Raw genomic sequence first — 14377 nt, 5'->3', positions numbered from 1 at the left:
CCAGATTACTTTATAAAATACATTCTTTATGAAAATGTGTAAATATGTACATGACGCAGCGGGCAGCTCAAATATTTTTTTTCTCTCTTGGGGAAAAAGGCTTTATAAATGTATTTTGGAATAACAAGTGAAATGGTTGATGGGGCTAAACTGGGGCTACACAGATTTCTGGTGGGGTGAAAGCCAACCCTACCTAGCCCAGGTGAATCGCTATCCCTGACATGATGATAAATCAATTCCAAATCCCATTTAACATACTGTACTTCATGTAAACAGATATATGTATGCAAATTATGCAAAGAAATGTGCATAAAGATCAAGGCCAAGCCCAGGTTTAACTTTATTCAAAATGTACAATCAGTATGGCCACATAAACATCAATTACAAATTACCGGTACTTTTTTTTTTAACATGACCATAAAGTCCTTCATTTTTAATATACCTTATTGAAATGTACAAATAATTTATCGAGTACAGTATATTGGATACGTATTGTACGTGTACTAAAACATTTTTAATCTTCATTGAACGTCTCAAATTACAAAAAGCTATTGATACACAGTCGAAAAGAAGAAAGGGGCGTTTATTTAATAACAGTGTATAGTTTTAAACGGCTTTGTTGTTTCTTGAATTTACTATGGTACTCATGTACTGTATGGTTTTCAATTAGTCATAAAAAACTAAGAAAATGTTTTGGATGACTGAATTTGGATTGGTGTATGGAATTTCGCAAGAATTATTTTTATTTATTAATTTTTAAGTATCGTTATAACAGAAACCAAAGTGTACATTTCTTTTAGTTAAGACTGAATTCAGAGTCGATATGATCAATAATAAATCAGGAGACATCTTTCCAGAATTTGTAAAGCCAGAAGGAGAGGTCGAACTCGTGGCCCGCTTTGTCCTGAGCGACACGTCAACTTACGTCACTTCCGCACACGCGCAATCAGCCACTTGGAGCTTCTGTCGAGCAACGGTCGCAGAAAGAAGGAAAAGCGAGTCTAACATTGTCACATCAAGCCAACCTTTGTCAAATATCACCGCGGCCGCAATCAGACGACGAGGAATGAACGTTATATGATTAAACAGTGAGTGAGTGACGGCCACAGGAGCACGAAAAACAATTCGAGTGCCTCGGCGACCGGACCAACGAGCCATTTTGCCTGAGTCGGAAGGAAGGAAGAAAAAAAAAAAACAGAGGAGTCAATTCGCCGACTGCAAAACATCCCGAGCGAGACCATGAATCCCGAATAGTAAGTTTGGACCCGTCGTTATGTGTTCCCCTTGTAAGCGTTCACGCTCGTTGCTATGTGACCGTTGGCTCGTTAAACGTCGCTCGTGTTCGTGCTAATGTTAATGGTGTCAATGCCATGTTAACTTTCACGATCATTTGGTTTCGGCGTCGTCGCTGGCCGACTTGGGCGTTTCATCCGGAAGTGTCAGATGACTGCCTGGGCTTTGACGCCACGGCAAGAACACAAACGCAATACACACGCACGCTCACTACATGCGAGTGTTTCCTCACCAGTATTGAGCGAAAGTGCATATTTCACATCAACAGAAAAAAAAACAGTGTCATCAAAGGTGTTAACGCTGACGTAATAAGGATCTCTTCTAAACCGATGTTGCCTGTGTGAGATTCGGACCTGTTCGGTTCCAATTGTGCTCTACAAAGTGGACACACAGGTTCATTGGCCCTTCTGCCATCTAGTGGAAGACTTTGGAATTGGTCTGCCTGTCACTATAATACGCTGACATAGACCAAAAAAAAAAAAAAAAAAAATCGGGCCAAATGAGTAAACTCGGTTAATTTATTACCTTTTCACTAATGGTTTACTTTTCTGCCTAACAAACAAACCGGTGTCTCCAACAATACTTGAATTGTACATTAGCCAGCTCGAGCAAGGTGAGCCAGCTTCAGACGGTTAGACGATACTGCAGGTGGCAGATGTTTGATGCCTGAGCAACCATCCTGAAATGTGACACAAACGCACGCGCACTTGTCACCGAATCCCTCCGTGCGTGTGGCATGCATGTGTGGCTCATTGACGGCCTTCTCTGGTTTCTTCACAATGAACAGCATTGCTAACCATTCACATCGTTGTTGATTTTTCAGTTTCATTTTCATTATCAGCCATAAATTTGAATTGCTTGCCGGTCATTGTCGTTACCCGCATCGCTAATGAGCGCATGGAAAATGACTGTCGTGTTTTGCTTATTCTAGTGACTATTTGTTCAAGCTGCTGCTGATCGGGGATTCCGGAGTTGGCAAATCCTGCCTGTTGCTCCGCTTCGCCGTGAGTGCTGTAACCTGCGTCTCCTCGCCCGGGCAAAAGTAAACCATGCTCGGCTTTCCTCTTACATATTACATTTGCCCCCTTTGCAGGATGACACATACACGGAGAGTTATATCAGCACCATCGGAGTGGACTTTAAGATCCGAACCATCGAACTGGATGGCAAGACCATCAAACTGCAGATTGTGAGCACGCATGCACGCACCACTCAACATCGGCGAGCTGCCTAATTAGCTTGCTAACGCGGCTGCGTCTCTTATCAGTGGGACACGGCGGGCCAGGAGAGGTTTCGCACCATCACCTCCAGCTACTACCGCGGCGCGCATGGCATCATCGTGGTGTACGACGTGACAGACCAGGTAGGCGAATGAGCAGCGAGACTTTGATGGCCGCCCTCTGGTAGTCTTTGAAGTATAAACTTTGAGGCGTGACTTTGCAGGAGTCCTACAGTAACGTCAAGCAGTGGCTCCAGGAAATCGACCGTTATGCCAGCGAAAATGTCAACAAGCTTTTGGTGGGCAACAAGTGTGACCTAACCACCAAGAAAGTGGTGGATTATACAACAGCCAAGGTGGGTGTCCGCAGCCATGCATGGCGCTCGTCTCTTGACAACTTCTTCATCAGCTCGCTCGTGTCCACTCAAGTGTTGTCACGCTACAAAAAAAAAATTTTTTTTTTGCTTGGATACCTCCCTCCTGGGCAGCCATGTAGGCAAAATCATTCCAGATGACACTGCATGCCTTTTGCAAGGTCCTTCTTCGATATTTCTTGTCTCTAATTTCCCCGTCTCGCACGCATGACCAAAAAGAAGGTGGCACTACCTTTCAACATAGACTTGACAAGTGCTAGCATTTTATTTAAAAACACTGTACTGTGCCGCGCTTCAAAGTGATTCATCGCCCTGCTTTTAATACCGAGTCGAAAACCCGTTGGGAATCTTGACGTTGATGCCGACTTTGCTCCTCTTCGGCAGGAGTTTGCCGACTCTTTGTCTATCCCCTTCCTGGAGACGAGCGCCAAGAACGCCACCAACGTGGAACAGGCCTTCATGACCATGGCGGCGGAGATCAAGAAGCGCATGGGTCCTGGGGCCACGGCGGGCGGCGACAAGCCCAATTTGAAAATCGAGAGCACCCCCGTCCGGCAGTCGGGGGGAGGCTGCTGTTAAAGGGGCGCCCGCCCGCCTTCGCCCTCTCCAGTTTCCTTCAATTCTCTCCCCGCGCTTTCCTCTGTGTGCCTCCATCCGTGATCTTCGTCTCGCCGTCGCAAGAGGACCGGCGGCCCGGAATGGGCGTCCCTGTCTCTGTCGGTCCAGGTTCCAAGCGTACGGGAGACAATAGACGTTGCTAGCTCATCAATTGCTTTGGTAGAACATTTGGTTGTTTTTTTTTTTTCTCGCGCTCACACAGGTGGAGGTTAACTGGAATTTTTTTTTTTTCACTTTTCAACATCCACTTTTCTTTTAAGAGCACCCTGGGCTTTGTCATTTGTTTGCCACGGTTGTCCATGTTCGGCACACCTTTTGTGTTCAAAGCAATTTAATGATGACACCGCCCCCCTTCCTCTTTTTTGTCCTGTCCCAATCCAATCAAGCCCAAATCTGTTTAGTGACGTGGCTCCAAGCATCTGGCCGTGCTTGTCGGGGCCTCTCCACACCGAGTGCATTCAAACGTTCGCACTTTTGTGCCTGCTTTACTGCACAATGTGAGAGAGGAAAGTCGCTCTCCAAAAGTAGATGGTGGCTTGATGACACCTGTTTGTATACTGGCACGAGACGAAAAGAAAAAAAAAATAAAAGCTGCCGGTAGTGGGTACCCACTTGGAGGCTGCGTTGATCTTGCATGTGTCATATAGAGTCCTTTGATTCCACTTTTTCTTTTTCTTGGGCTTTGCTTGAGCCGTCGTGCCAGGTTCAAGATGATGTCGCTGTAATCAAGACATCGGTGTCCAACTAAACTGCTTTTTTTTTTTTTTTTTAAACTCACTGTACTCTTAATGAGGTTGGCTTATGATTAGAGACCGCACAACGATGTGATTAGATAGCAAACCCTGTTTTTCTTTCCCTTGGTGTTGGATGTGCAGTGCTGGACAGAGGTTCGATTTTCAGGCCCTCTGTCGTGTTCGGAATACGTGGACATTCCGGGATGGACTGGTCTTGGTTTTTCAGACTGGATATGATCTCCCGATTTGTTTGCTCCATCCAGCCAGACTTCTCAGCATCCTCCCTTGCTCCATATGAGTAGAAAAGCAGGTGCAATGTAGTACCTTTTCATTGGCAGTTAGCATTTGGGAGGCAGGAGGGAAAGTGTGAATGTGTTTTTTTTTTGGGCGTGGGGGGCTGTTTTTTTAATGGAGCAGGATTGAGTCGAAACATTCCTGATCCATTTGGACTATTGTGACACCGGTCTCACTCCAGCAGATGCAGGACATTTAGTGGATGTTGTGCTTTGATGACCGCTTGACTTGTTTCAACTTGCTCTTCTACTTTTTAACGTCTTCATTGATTGTTTACTGCGGGGTGCCGTGTCATGGCAAACTTCCACTCTGTCTTCGTGCACATGTCTTAATACAGGTGAAGTCCACGGCTTCTGTTCACATCTTCATTGGGTTGTTTTAAAAAAAAGATAAGTACATGCGCGCACGCACACAAACCAGGCACCTGTCGGTCACCTTTTTTTTTGTTTTGTTTTGCTTGTTCACTTTGGTGCTGTCTACTGCTGATTTTTGACATGATGTTTGTCTGTACATATTATAAATAACTATATAATAAAATGATGAAAAAGTTCAACAGTCAAAGCAGTCAAGTATTTTTGAGGGATCTGATGTTGCCATGGCAACCCTGGATTTATTTTCAATGGTATTCATTTATATTGGTGGACCAGATCGAACTTTTTTTTTCTTTCAATCTGACAAATTTAATTTTACTTTGTGCGCCCAGAAGTAATCTTGTTTCCATTCCAAGGGCACGTGAGCATCATGCGTGTTGTCCATTTTGCGGGAGCCAATGACGGAGGACAATTGATGATTGCGTAACCCCCAGCCAGACAGACTTGGACATACAAAGGTCAGGGCCCAACCTCTCATCATTCTTCAAATCGAAACAGAAGCCACATATTCTGAATTGGAAGTGAAGCCAAAAATATTCTTTAGAGTACCATGAGCATTCTGATTAATATTTGCGTTTGAGGAATATTAATTAAGCCGCAAAAAAAATTACCTTTTTACCCCTCTCGAGTGGCCATTTTGCCATAATTGACTGAAAATGACATCACAGTTGCTCAGGACTCGGTAACGACCAATCACAGCTCATCGCATTTGTGACTTTGGTCATGTGACATTCACCAGCTGAGCCGTGATTGGTTGTTACATGCACAACTATGATGTCATTTTCAGTCGACAGCAAGTGGCAAAATGGCTGCCAGGAGAGATGGATAAAAATGCTTATGCTGCTTAATTCATATTTCACAAACATGTTAAGACGAGTTGAACCGCACTGAACATATTGTAAAGAAATGTTTTGACTTGACTTGCCCTTGAAAATGAGTTTGTGAAATAATACAGATGATTTTTTGTTTTTCCCCAGGCTTTATTTTCTCTTGTTCTGATAACTGGCTGCCGCTGACCTTGAGTTATTTTTAGCATGATGTAGCTTGGAGAAGTGCTATGAAATCAGCACCTACCTCGCGATACTTGACATTGTCATCCGGTGACGTTGGCGACACACAAATCAGCGTCACGCTCATGTCACCACAATTTATTTACAAATTATGCATAAACACACATGATGTACCACGTGATGCCTCTGTCTGGCCTTTTGCTGCCGCATGTTAAAAAGGAATTGTGTTGTTTTGGAGTGGGGGGGCCTGGAATGGATGAATAGTCTTTCCTTTTGTTTTAATGAGGAAAAGTGATTTGGGTTAGAAGCGTGGCAAGGGAGCAAAAGAAAGCAGTGCCAAGGCCCCACCGTATGGTCTTCAGTCGACGGGGCCCTGGAAGATAAGTTTGATGTGGCCCCGCTCGCCTGTCAACCAGGTCCCGCAGAAGGGGCAGGCGGCGTGGAAGGCGTGCGTCCCGTGCGGCAGCGGGATCTGACTCCATCCCGCCGCCGTCTTTTGGGAGCAAACGTGACCGCAGGGGCAGAAGGCGTGAGTGGGCGCTCCGGCGTCCAGATATAAGCCCCCCTCGCAGCCCAGCCACAGCGGCACGTAGGGGCCCACCCGCCTGCACATGGGACACTCCCTCTCGCCGGTGGCGGCCGGGGCTGTGCCTCCTGGCCTGGCAGGGCTCTTCTCCTTGCGGTAGCCCCAGTTGTGGTAGCCGTGCACGTGGCCGCAGTTGACGTACACCCAAGGTTGCTTCTTGTCCACGATCTCGCGCTGTGCCAGACTGGGGAAGGCCAGCGTGTTGAAGCCCACGGGGCATTGCGGCCGGGCGGCGTTCAGCTCCTGGCGCAGGGACTCCAGCTGCTTGAGGGTGGGCGTGCGGCGCAGGCCACCGGGAGTCCGCCACAGCAGCGTGGCCCCGCATAGGTCGATCAGGGAGCCGTCCTGGAGGGTGTTGGACTCGTTGTCCACCTGCACCGAAGGAAAAGCAATAACACAAGTTGAAAGCCATTGGAGTGTTTTGTCCGCACTAGTTTAGACAACTTGGGCATTCTAGAAGGACCACGATGTGTCACGAGTGGTACTGACGTGGACCTATTTCAAATCCCCCATCAAGAAAATGAATGTCTTGCAAATATGTCACGCCACAGAGCGTTGTTAACGACAAGTATATAAAATGAGGCTTAAAAATCCGGAAAAATTGAAGCCACTCTCTCCATTGTCAGATGCTTTGCGTGTTTTGCGATCAATCCGTACCAACTTTCCCCTCTGCTGTGCCGATCGCGTCTCCCTCAGGGCGAAGACGTTGCCGCAGACGGAGATTTCCCTCCAGATGCCCGGAGCCGGCTCGGACACAAAGTCGCCGGCTGGGTGCAAGACCAGCACGCCGTTGGTGGTCAGGCCGTCCATCAGGCCGTCCGATGTCCTCCACTTGGCGGCGCGCTCCTGTGGAGAGGAGGAGTAGGAGGAGGAGGAGGAGATGGACGTCAAGGTGAGGAGAAAACATGGGGAGGCCCGGAGGGAGGATGGTGGAGGTGGATGTCAGGTGGGTGTTGCTATATTTAGTCCTGTGCTGTAGTGACTCATGCCGAGAGGTTCACCCACGCCTAAGAATAAACTAATTCCAGAGAAAAAGTATGATGAAGACAAATGAGCTCTCACGCAACGCAACACATTTTGCAGGGAAGCTGCAACGGAGGCTCAAAGTGATGTCATCGTTAGCGAGGAATTAAGAGGCATGGCTCGTCTGTGTGCACGCGAGGGGCTTCTGATGAATGTTGCATGGGCTGAAGTCATGCTGACTTCAGAAAGCTATTCTTAGATCTGCGCCGCTCTCACGTGTCACCTTTTCAACAAATGGATGAGATTCCCCCCCCGCCCCACCCACCCTATGTAACCTTCATGCCGCAGCTGTCCCCAAATCTACCGCATCTGCGATACCTCATACAAACCGACAATAGAGGCCTGAGATATAAAGTTCATCCATTCCGTGATTTTGCTCGCAACGCAAAACATTCAAATCATCTTACCCCATTGAAATGAGCGGAAAGGCCGTTAATCACCCCCACCCCCCAAAACATCATTATTTGGTGTTTCTTTCCGAGTGTGTGTGATCTTGTGCTTCTTCTCTCTTAAGCTTTCCATCATAATCCACTTGAATATTCTCTTTCTTTCTTTATTCATCACGAACATCTGCATGCCAGAGATCTCACACAAAACACCCTCTGAACACATCATATTTATCTTTGTGAATAAGAAATATGGCCGCTCCTTCACCCCACCTCCAACATTAACGGGGAGTGCCCCCCCCCCACAAAAAAAAACAAAAAAAAAACGCAAACAAAAAACTATATTTTAAAAATTTTGAGAAATAAATCTGAGAATTTGCAAATCCATGCGTGCCGAACCGCAAGTATGCAGGGGGAGACTGTAATTTTTAAGTCGTAATATCACCACTCACCACCAGATGGCAGACAAAAGTCAGTTGCACTTACATTGGGTCTTAGACTGCTCTAAACTACAACGTGAGTGAGCCTAATGATTTTTTGCAGATTTGAAATGATATGCATGACAAAAATTGTCAAAATAATATTAACATTCTGAGTGAGTTGGTTTTTGTGGGGAAAAAAATTGCACAAAATGACTTTTTGCAATTAATATTGGTTTGCGGTTCAGCAGTTTTGTGCCAACCTTGAATGGTAATTTTTGTGCAAAAGAGCCCTATGTGCAAAAATCGCACCATATGATTATTTGGTTGTTTGCTTCAACCCCTGTGTTGTTGAATTAGGATAGTGGATCTTCTATACCGTTTTGAGAAATGTGTTATACAGTATAATACACACGATGAAGCATTTCATGACTCCGGTTCAGTGACTCAGTAAGCTGCTGCAATATCAGTCGTTTTTCTCAGATGGTCTACATGTGTTGAGACACTGTTTGTGTTCAAATATCTGCTGCTGAAAGCACCAACGCTGCCACAGATTTTACTCGTTCGCCTGTCTATGGCATTTTGTATTGCTTGTTAAACTGTAGCAAATTTTTGAAGCCTGTTTACTAATTCTACCTGCCACTTTAATCTCAAATTTCTGCTCGCAAGTCGAAGTGGAAAATTGGCTGAGGGACAGCTCGTATGTGGAAAAACGCGTCAGTACTTGATTTTTGCAGCATGTTGTCTTCTACATTTGCAAGTAGCCACTTGATTGGGTACACGCGGGTCATTTTTCCCACAAAGCAACTGAAAGCCATCAATCTTCATCAATCACACTCTTGTCAAGCATGATGAGTCGCAATCACTCAGGTTGTGCATGTTTAGGCGGCCATAAGAAAGCCTCACTCACCCCCAGGAAGATGTTTTTCGAGGAGTCAAAGCCGGCGGCGTATATGCGGGCCGTGTAAGGGGCGTTGCGCTCGCACATGATGCGGCAGGCGTAACGGGAGATGGTGCTCTGCGCCGACTGACCTCCGCCCCCCTCCCCACTGGCGCAGCCCCCGCCTGCGCCGGATGTGTCCGTCACCACAAAGTCGATCATGCTCTCCGTGGAGCGACCGATCTGTGGGGGAGACAAATGCAACAAGTCAAGCACTCCCACGATGCTTTTGTTGTGTGCCTGTTCCACTCACCTGAAACATGTCCGTGTTTGTGTCATGCGTGTACTCCACGATGACGGAGTGGCTGCGAGAGAGTGTGTATGAGATGCTGTGCTGGCTTTTGTTGCTGAGTGCCTGCCAAGGAAACAACAGCAAGACGATTTTGTCCAGGGTCAGTGTTTCCCAATATTTAGTGGGCCTAAATCCTAACCCTTTGTGAAAATGAAATGCTTTGGAATCACTGCTACGGGTCATACACACATGCAGACAACATATTGTGTTTGTCACCTTGGACACAAGAGGTGTTGAGATGTTGTGGATGACGTCAGGTTTGACCCCGTTGGCTTTTGGTCTCTTATAAAGGGCCAGGCGACTCCTCCTGCGACCCTTGTCCCCACAGGCCAGCGAGCCATTGTGCCTGAAAAGGATGGCACCAACACCATCAGGTCCCACAATGCACCTCATTGTTTTTTCGTCTTCAGAAATTCAATCGTGTGTCCCTTCTAAATTCATCTTAGCTTTTCTTCATTTGCTATCATGACACCTCCATGCCGAGAGGCTCTGACTGGATGATAGCTGCAAAAAGAGGTATGACTCCATCAAACAAATCTTTCACGCTTCCATGCCAATTTACTTGGTTACATCAAAATGGAACTTGGATTGGAATTTGGTTTGATTTAAACAAATAGCTCTGACCTGCGGGGTTCTCCAGGGGTCAATGCTGGTGCCCCTATTGTTCAGTCTGTATGATGCAATGCAAGTTGTAAATACATTTCTGTGGCTAAATTCAGACAAAGCTGAAATCATTGTCTTTGTCTCGCTTATTTGAATGACATTCAATTGAACAGGGCTCTGAACAAGCTAACCTCATCAGCACCGTGTAACCTAATCAGTGACAAACGTCAGTAATGTAATCATGGAGGCACTTGCAGAGGCCTCCAAGAGCAAAAATGTCATCAAATGTCTCACCCTAAGACGATGAGCTCGCCGTACGTGATAGGCTCCCTGTCATCGGGAAAGACTCCGTCCGGAAGCCGAGAGCTGGAGCCCAAGGGAGGCAAGGGCTGGCTCTTGTAGGATGGGCGCAGCTCCAGAGATGGGGGGGGACACAGCGCCTCGGAGCTACCCTCCAAAACCATGCCCACTGGCCACTACTGGGAACTGCTGCTGGTGAGGAGAGGCACACAGTTGGTTCCAAAAGCACATTAGCGTCTCATCTCCCGTGCAACTGCTCGACTCGACCAAATCCACTGTATCCACATCGTGAATGTTACAGACCCCCCCCCCCTTCACCCCCTCAAAAGCATGACACAGCCAGATACATACGACAGATGCTTTATCCTAACCGTCAGCAGATTAGACAGTCATCATGCTCTCCTGTTCAGCATTAAAGCAACAGCACGTCAAATCGTGACCATGAACGGTGACGAAACTTCAAACACAGCTATGGATGACCTCTCATTAGGTTTGATTGGATGAGGAAGAGCGGAGAAGATCTTCACCATCAGATGACGGATGTCAGGCAGCTGGAGGCCATTTCATTAGCCTGCCTGGATATTGAATGGAGGGGGCCGGAGGAGAAGCCCGGATGAGAACGCATCCAAACCTTCCTTCATGGAGCTGACATGCTGCTATTTCCACAATGGTTCTACAAATGCCATCTGCTCGTGGGAGAGGAGGAGGAGTGAGGATGAAGGGCGCCGAGAGGTGATGCTCGTCTCCCCACAAAAACACTGGAGAGGGAGAAGCGTGAGGAAGATGAGGATGGAGGTTGGCCTTACAGGGAGTGGGCTTTCTTCGTGTGAGCATGCGTACGACGGCAACAGCGTGGCAGGCAAGGTGATGGATTGCCACGCTTTTTCTAATCAAGCCACACTTGCGTCTCGGGGGCGGGAAGTGGAGGACAAAATAGAGAAGACAAAGGAAGAGGAAACCATCGTTGGCGCTCTTTCGTCAAAGCCATCCCTAATATAAAGAACGGCCATGGAAATATATTCTGCGGCCTTGTGATCAACCGACATGACATAATTGAGTCTATTTCTTGTCCTGACCTTGAATGGAATTACAAAACGCGTTTAATAACATCAAGCGTGCGTGCGTGTCCGTTCCACATTATGTAAGATGAAGAGTGCTACGCACCTCCCACACAATTCTCGCTTCTCTGTAACGCTCCAACTTTCAAGTACTGGACTGTTGCTTCATTTGAATACCAGGCACTGTTGCCGCTAGACGACAGCATCCACATACAACAACAACAACATCTTGGGGTTGTACTAGTGGGCCACAAGTGGTGCTAATAGTGGAAAAGTGCGCTGAATTGTGAGGACAAAAGGTATAAGCATCTGGACATTTCAGGTCACTCAAGAGGATTGAATAAATGCTCCGTTGCACATTCATCAATGATGTCATTGATCTTAATCAATTTCTTGCCTTCCTTGTGTCACCTGGTCAGCCTCACACATGAGTCAGCATTTCTCGTGCCACCGGGAAGCAGAATCAAAAGGCGGCAGGGCTGAGAAATGAAAACTGCGTTTGAAAACGAGCGCTTCCATGTTCAGGTCCTACGTGATGAAACAGGAAGAGGACATGCGAGACTCCATTGTGGCTCGAACCTCTGTCAAAGCTCCTGCTCATTCCTTGTGTTGAACTTTCAGGCCCAAGACCACGGTAACATGCAAAGGTTCATCGCCACAGTGAGAAGTCCTTGAACCCTTTTTGCGTCAGAAGCATCCCAGGTATTGCCAGGATCGTCGTTAGGGACTATAAAGTGCCTTCTCCTTCATTTTCAGGCAACTCTGCATGAATAGTGATGACAAAAGGCAGGACTGACATTTTTTTTTGTTTTTTTGGGTTTTTTGCTTGGACTTGCAAGCGCAAACTTGACATTACAAACGCTTCACGGTGGCAATGAACTTCAATTCAACTCACTTGACAACGAGCTGCATTCATCCAAAAAGAGCCTTGCAGCTGTTTCATGACACTCCCGGCTGAAGTTTACACAAAAGCTAAAAAAAAAGAGACTTACACGCAAACTATGTTGACTTAAAAAAACGCTTTCCGCAATGGTTATTTGAACACGAATGGAAGCACACATGTTACAGGTGATTCAGACACAATGACGAATATTACAACTAACTGAGTAGGCGTAATAATCGAAGAAGTCTATTTTGTGTGTGTGTGTGTGTGTGTGTGTGTGTGTGTGTGTGTGTGTGTGTGTGTGTGTGTGTGTATTACACAGTACTACCTCCTGGTGCCCAAGGCGGACACACCAGAAGAAGCAGCACACTGAATTAAATTGCAGCATTAAATCATGATGCACAAACTGTTCTCTATTTAAATGTTATTATGCTGTTTTTATGAAATAGAGGGTGCTGTTTTTCCTCATTGATTTTTTTTTTCAAGCTGGTACATTTGTTTTCGTTTGCGAAGGATGATTTGAGATACAAGTGTTTTGAGTCGCGAGTGTGGCGACAGTACCAAAAATGAGTCAGGTCAGGTGTGTGATACTCAGCAACAGAGCAGTAGCATCAGCCGTTTTGAACACATTTGATCCTCGCGACCCAGCCCTCAATCCATTCTCCTCATCCTCGCATTGATGATGATGACGATGATGATAATGATGATGACGAGGAGGGGGAGAAGGATGGAGTCACCTGATCAATAGGCCATAAACGCCTGTGAAGACAGCAAGGGCGCCCAATGAGCTATTTGCCATCACATCTGCCTTAACAAGTACAGAGGCTGCCTTTGTTTTTGTACGCGCTACCACGCACGCGCACACAGGGGATTCCGTTTCCAGAAAACATCAGCACACACGCGGGCACGCACGCACACCCACCCAAAAGAGCGGCCGGATGCGACAAGACATGAATCCGACATGAATGTCGGGTACATATGGAACAGATGACAGGCCGACACTGAGCTGCCATTTGCTTTCACGGACGCCCTGAGCTAAGCGGCACAGAGAAACACAAAAACAAACACGTCATCCGACTCACGCACTGAGTGATCTTTTCCAACGGGGGTCGCAAACCGCTTTAGAATTCCTCCTTGTGGATTGGGGAGTCCTGACAGTCCACGTCAGTCCCGACTAAAGAAAAGAAGGGACGTAAAGGATCAAGAGGAGTCTCTCTCTCTCTCTCTCTCTCTCTCTATTCGTTTCCTCCATTGTATTATTGTTAATACTGATATTGGAGACTACTATTGTCAGCATTATCCTATCAGGACAGCACCAGAGCAGACAGACAAGAATGCTGTGTCTCTCTCTCTCTCACTCACACACACACACACACACACACACACACACACACACACACGCGCTGAAATAGAGAGATTGGTGTTGCGTTCAAAGACACCGGTAAATCCCCGTTTGCAAGTACGCGGCCAAAAGCTTATTCATCTTCATGTTAAACTTTGTCATGGGCAACTCACAACACGCAGAGATCACCTAGTGGGCCGTGGAGTAAATGCCCAGGTCTAGGAGTTTTTATTTCCCCCCCCCCACCCCCCACTCCACCCACAACTGACCCACAAGCAATGGTCGTGGTGGATTATTTGCGTGACGCGTCGTTTTTTTTTTAATTTATTTTTAATTTTTGCACTTTATTCGGTTCCTTGGAAGGCTACAGTACATTATTATTGTTATTATTATTTTGCCTAGTTTTGTTATGCTTCTGCAGTCACGTCGGAATTGTAAATGTGAAACTTCTCAATTGCCTTACCTGGTTAAATAAGGTTAAACAAACAAATAAAACCTTTCTGTATTTTATTTGTTTGTTATTCTTTTTCAGCACTATATAGCATTGCTTGCCTCGCAATGTTCCCTGTTTTTTGGGAGTGACATGATACCAAACTGTTCCTTGCCGTCCTTCTCACAGTTGTACATGATAT

General features: G+C 46.5%; 2 protein-coding genes across 9 annotated transcripts; one reads left to right on the top strand and one right to left on the bottom strand.

Moving 5' to 3' along the window:
• The first annotated feature begins 919 nt into the window (after window positions 1–919).
• On the top strand, window positions 920–4911 carry rab1ba (zRAB1B, member RAS oncogene family a). Its single transcript, XM_019871116.1, has 6 exons — window positions 920–1253; window positions 2225–2297; window positions 2387–2482; window positions 2561–2656; window positions 2737–2868; window positions 3271–4911. Exons 1-6 carry the CDS (start codon window positions 1240–1242, stop codon window positions 3463–3465), a joined length of 606 nt encoding a protein of 201 aa, XP_019726675.1. The 5' UTR covers window positions 920–1239; the 3' UTR covers window positions 3466–4911.
• Window positions 4912–6036: 1125 nt separating this feature from the next.
• peli3 (pellino E3 ubiquitin protein ligase family member 3) lies at window positions 6037–13637 on the bottom strand. 8 transcript variants are annotated; one of them, XM_019871101.1, is made up of 8 exons: window positions 13490–13637; window positions 10990–13162; window positions 10457–10651; window positions 9776–9905; window positions 9521–9622; window positions 9238–9450; window positions 7157–7345; window positions 6037–6871 (listed from the first exon to the last, which is right to left on the bottom strand). In XM_019871101.1, the coding sequence occupies exons 3-8, from the start codon at window positions 10624–10626 to the stop codon at window positions 6272–6274; spliced, it is 1404 nt and encodes a 467-aa protein (XP_019726660.1). In that variant the 5' UTR covers window positions 10627–10651; window positions 10990–13162; window positions 13490–13637; the 3' UTR covers window positions 6037–6271. The 8 variants fall into 8 exon arrangements, with proteins under 8 accessions (XP_019726660.1, XP_019726664.1, XP_019726661.1 ...); XM_019871105.1 differs by having other exon boundaries at window positions 11918–13162; XM_019871102.1 differs by having other exon boundaries at window positions 10457–11999; window positions 12100–13162.
• Between the last annotated feature and the right edge of the window lie 740 nt (window positions 13638–14377).

This window comes from Hippocampus comes, unplaced genomic scaffold (assembly GCF_001891065.2).
Source record: "Hippocampus comes isolate QL1 unplaced genomic scaffold, H_comes_QL1_v1.1 scaffold83, whole genome shotgun sequence".
Classification (NCBI taxonomy): domain Eukaryota; kingdom Metazoa; phylum Chordata; class Actinopteri; order Syngnathiformes; family Syngnathidae; genus Hippocampus; species Hippocampus comes.
Note: the sequence above shows the minus strand (reverse complement) of the source record. Positions and strands in the feature narration are given on the sequence as shown.

Coding starts and splice junctions, on each gene's coding strand:
- peli3 (XM_019871104.1), bottom strand. CDS start 10,626: ATGGTTTTGGAGGGTAGCTCCGAGGCGCTGTGTCCCCCCCCATCTCTG. Junction 9,623..9,775: donor CAACACCTCTTGTGTCCAAG/GTGACAAACACA, acceptor TTTCCTTGGCAG/GCACTCAGCAACAAAAGCCA. Junction 9,451..9,520: donor CAAACACGGACATGTTTCAG/GTGAGTGGAACA, acceptor TCTCCCCCACAG/ATCGGTCGCTCCACGGAGAG.
- rab1ba (XM_019871116.1), top strand. Junction 2,483..2,560: donor AGACCATCAAACTGCAGATT/GTGAGCACGCAT, acceptor GTCTCTTATCAG/TGGGACACGGCGGGCCAGGA. Junction 2,657..2,736: donor TGTACGACGTGACAGACCAG/GTAGGCGAATGA, acceptor GTGACTTTGCAG/GAGTCCTACAGTAACGTCAA.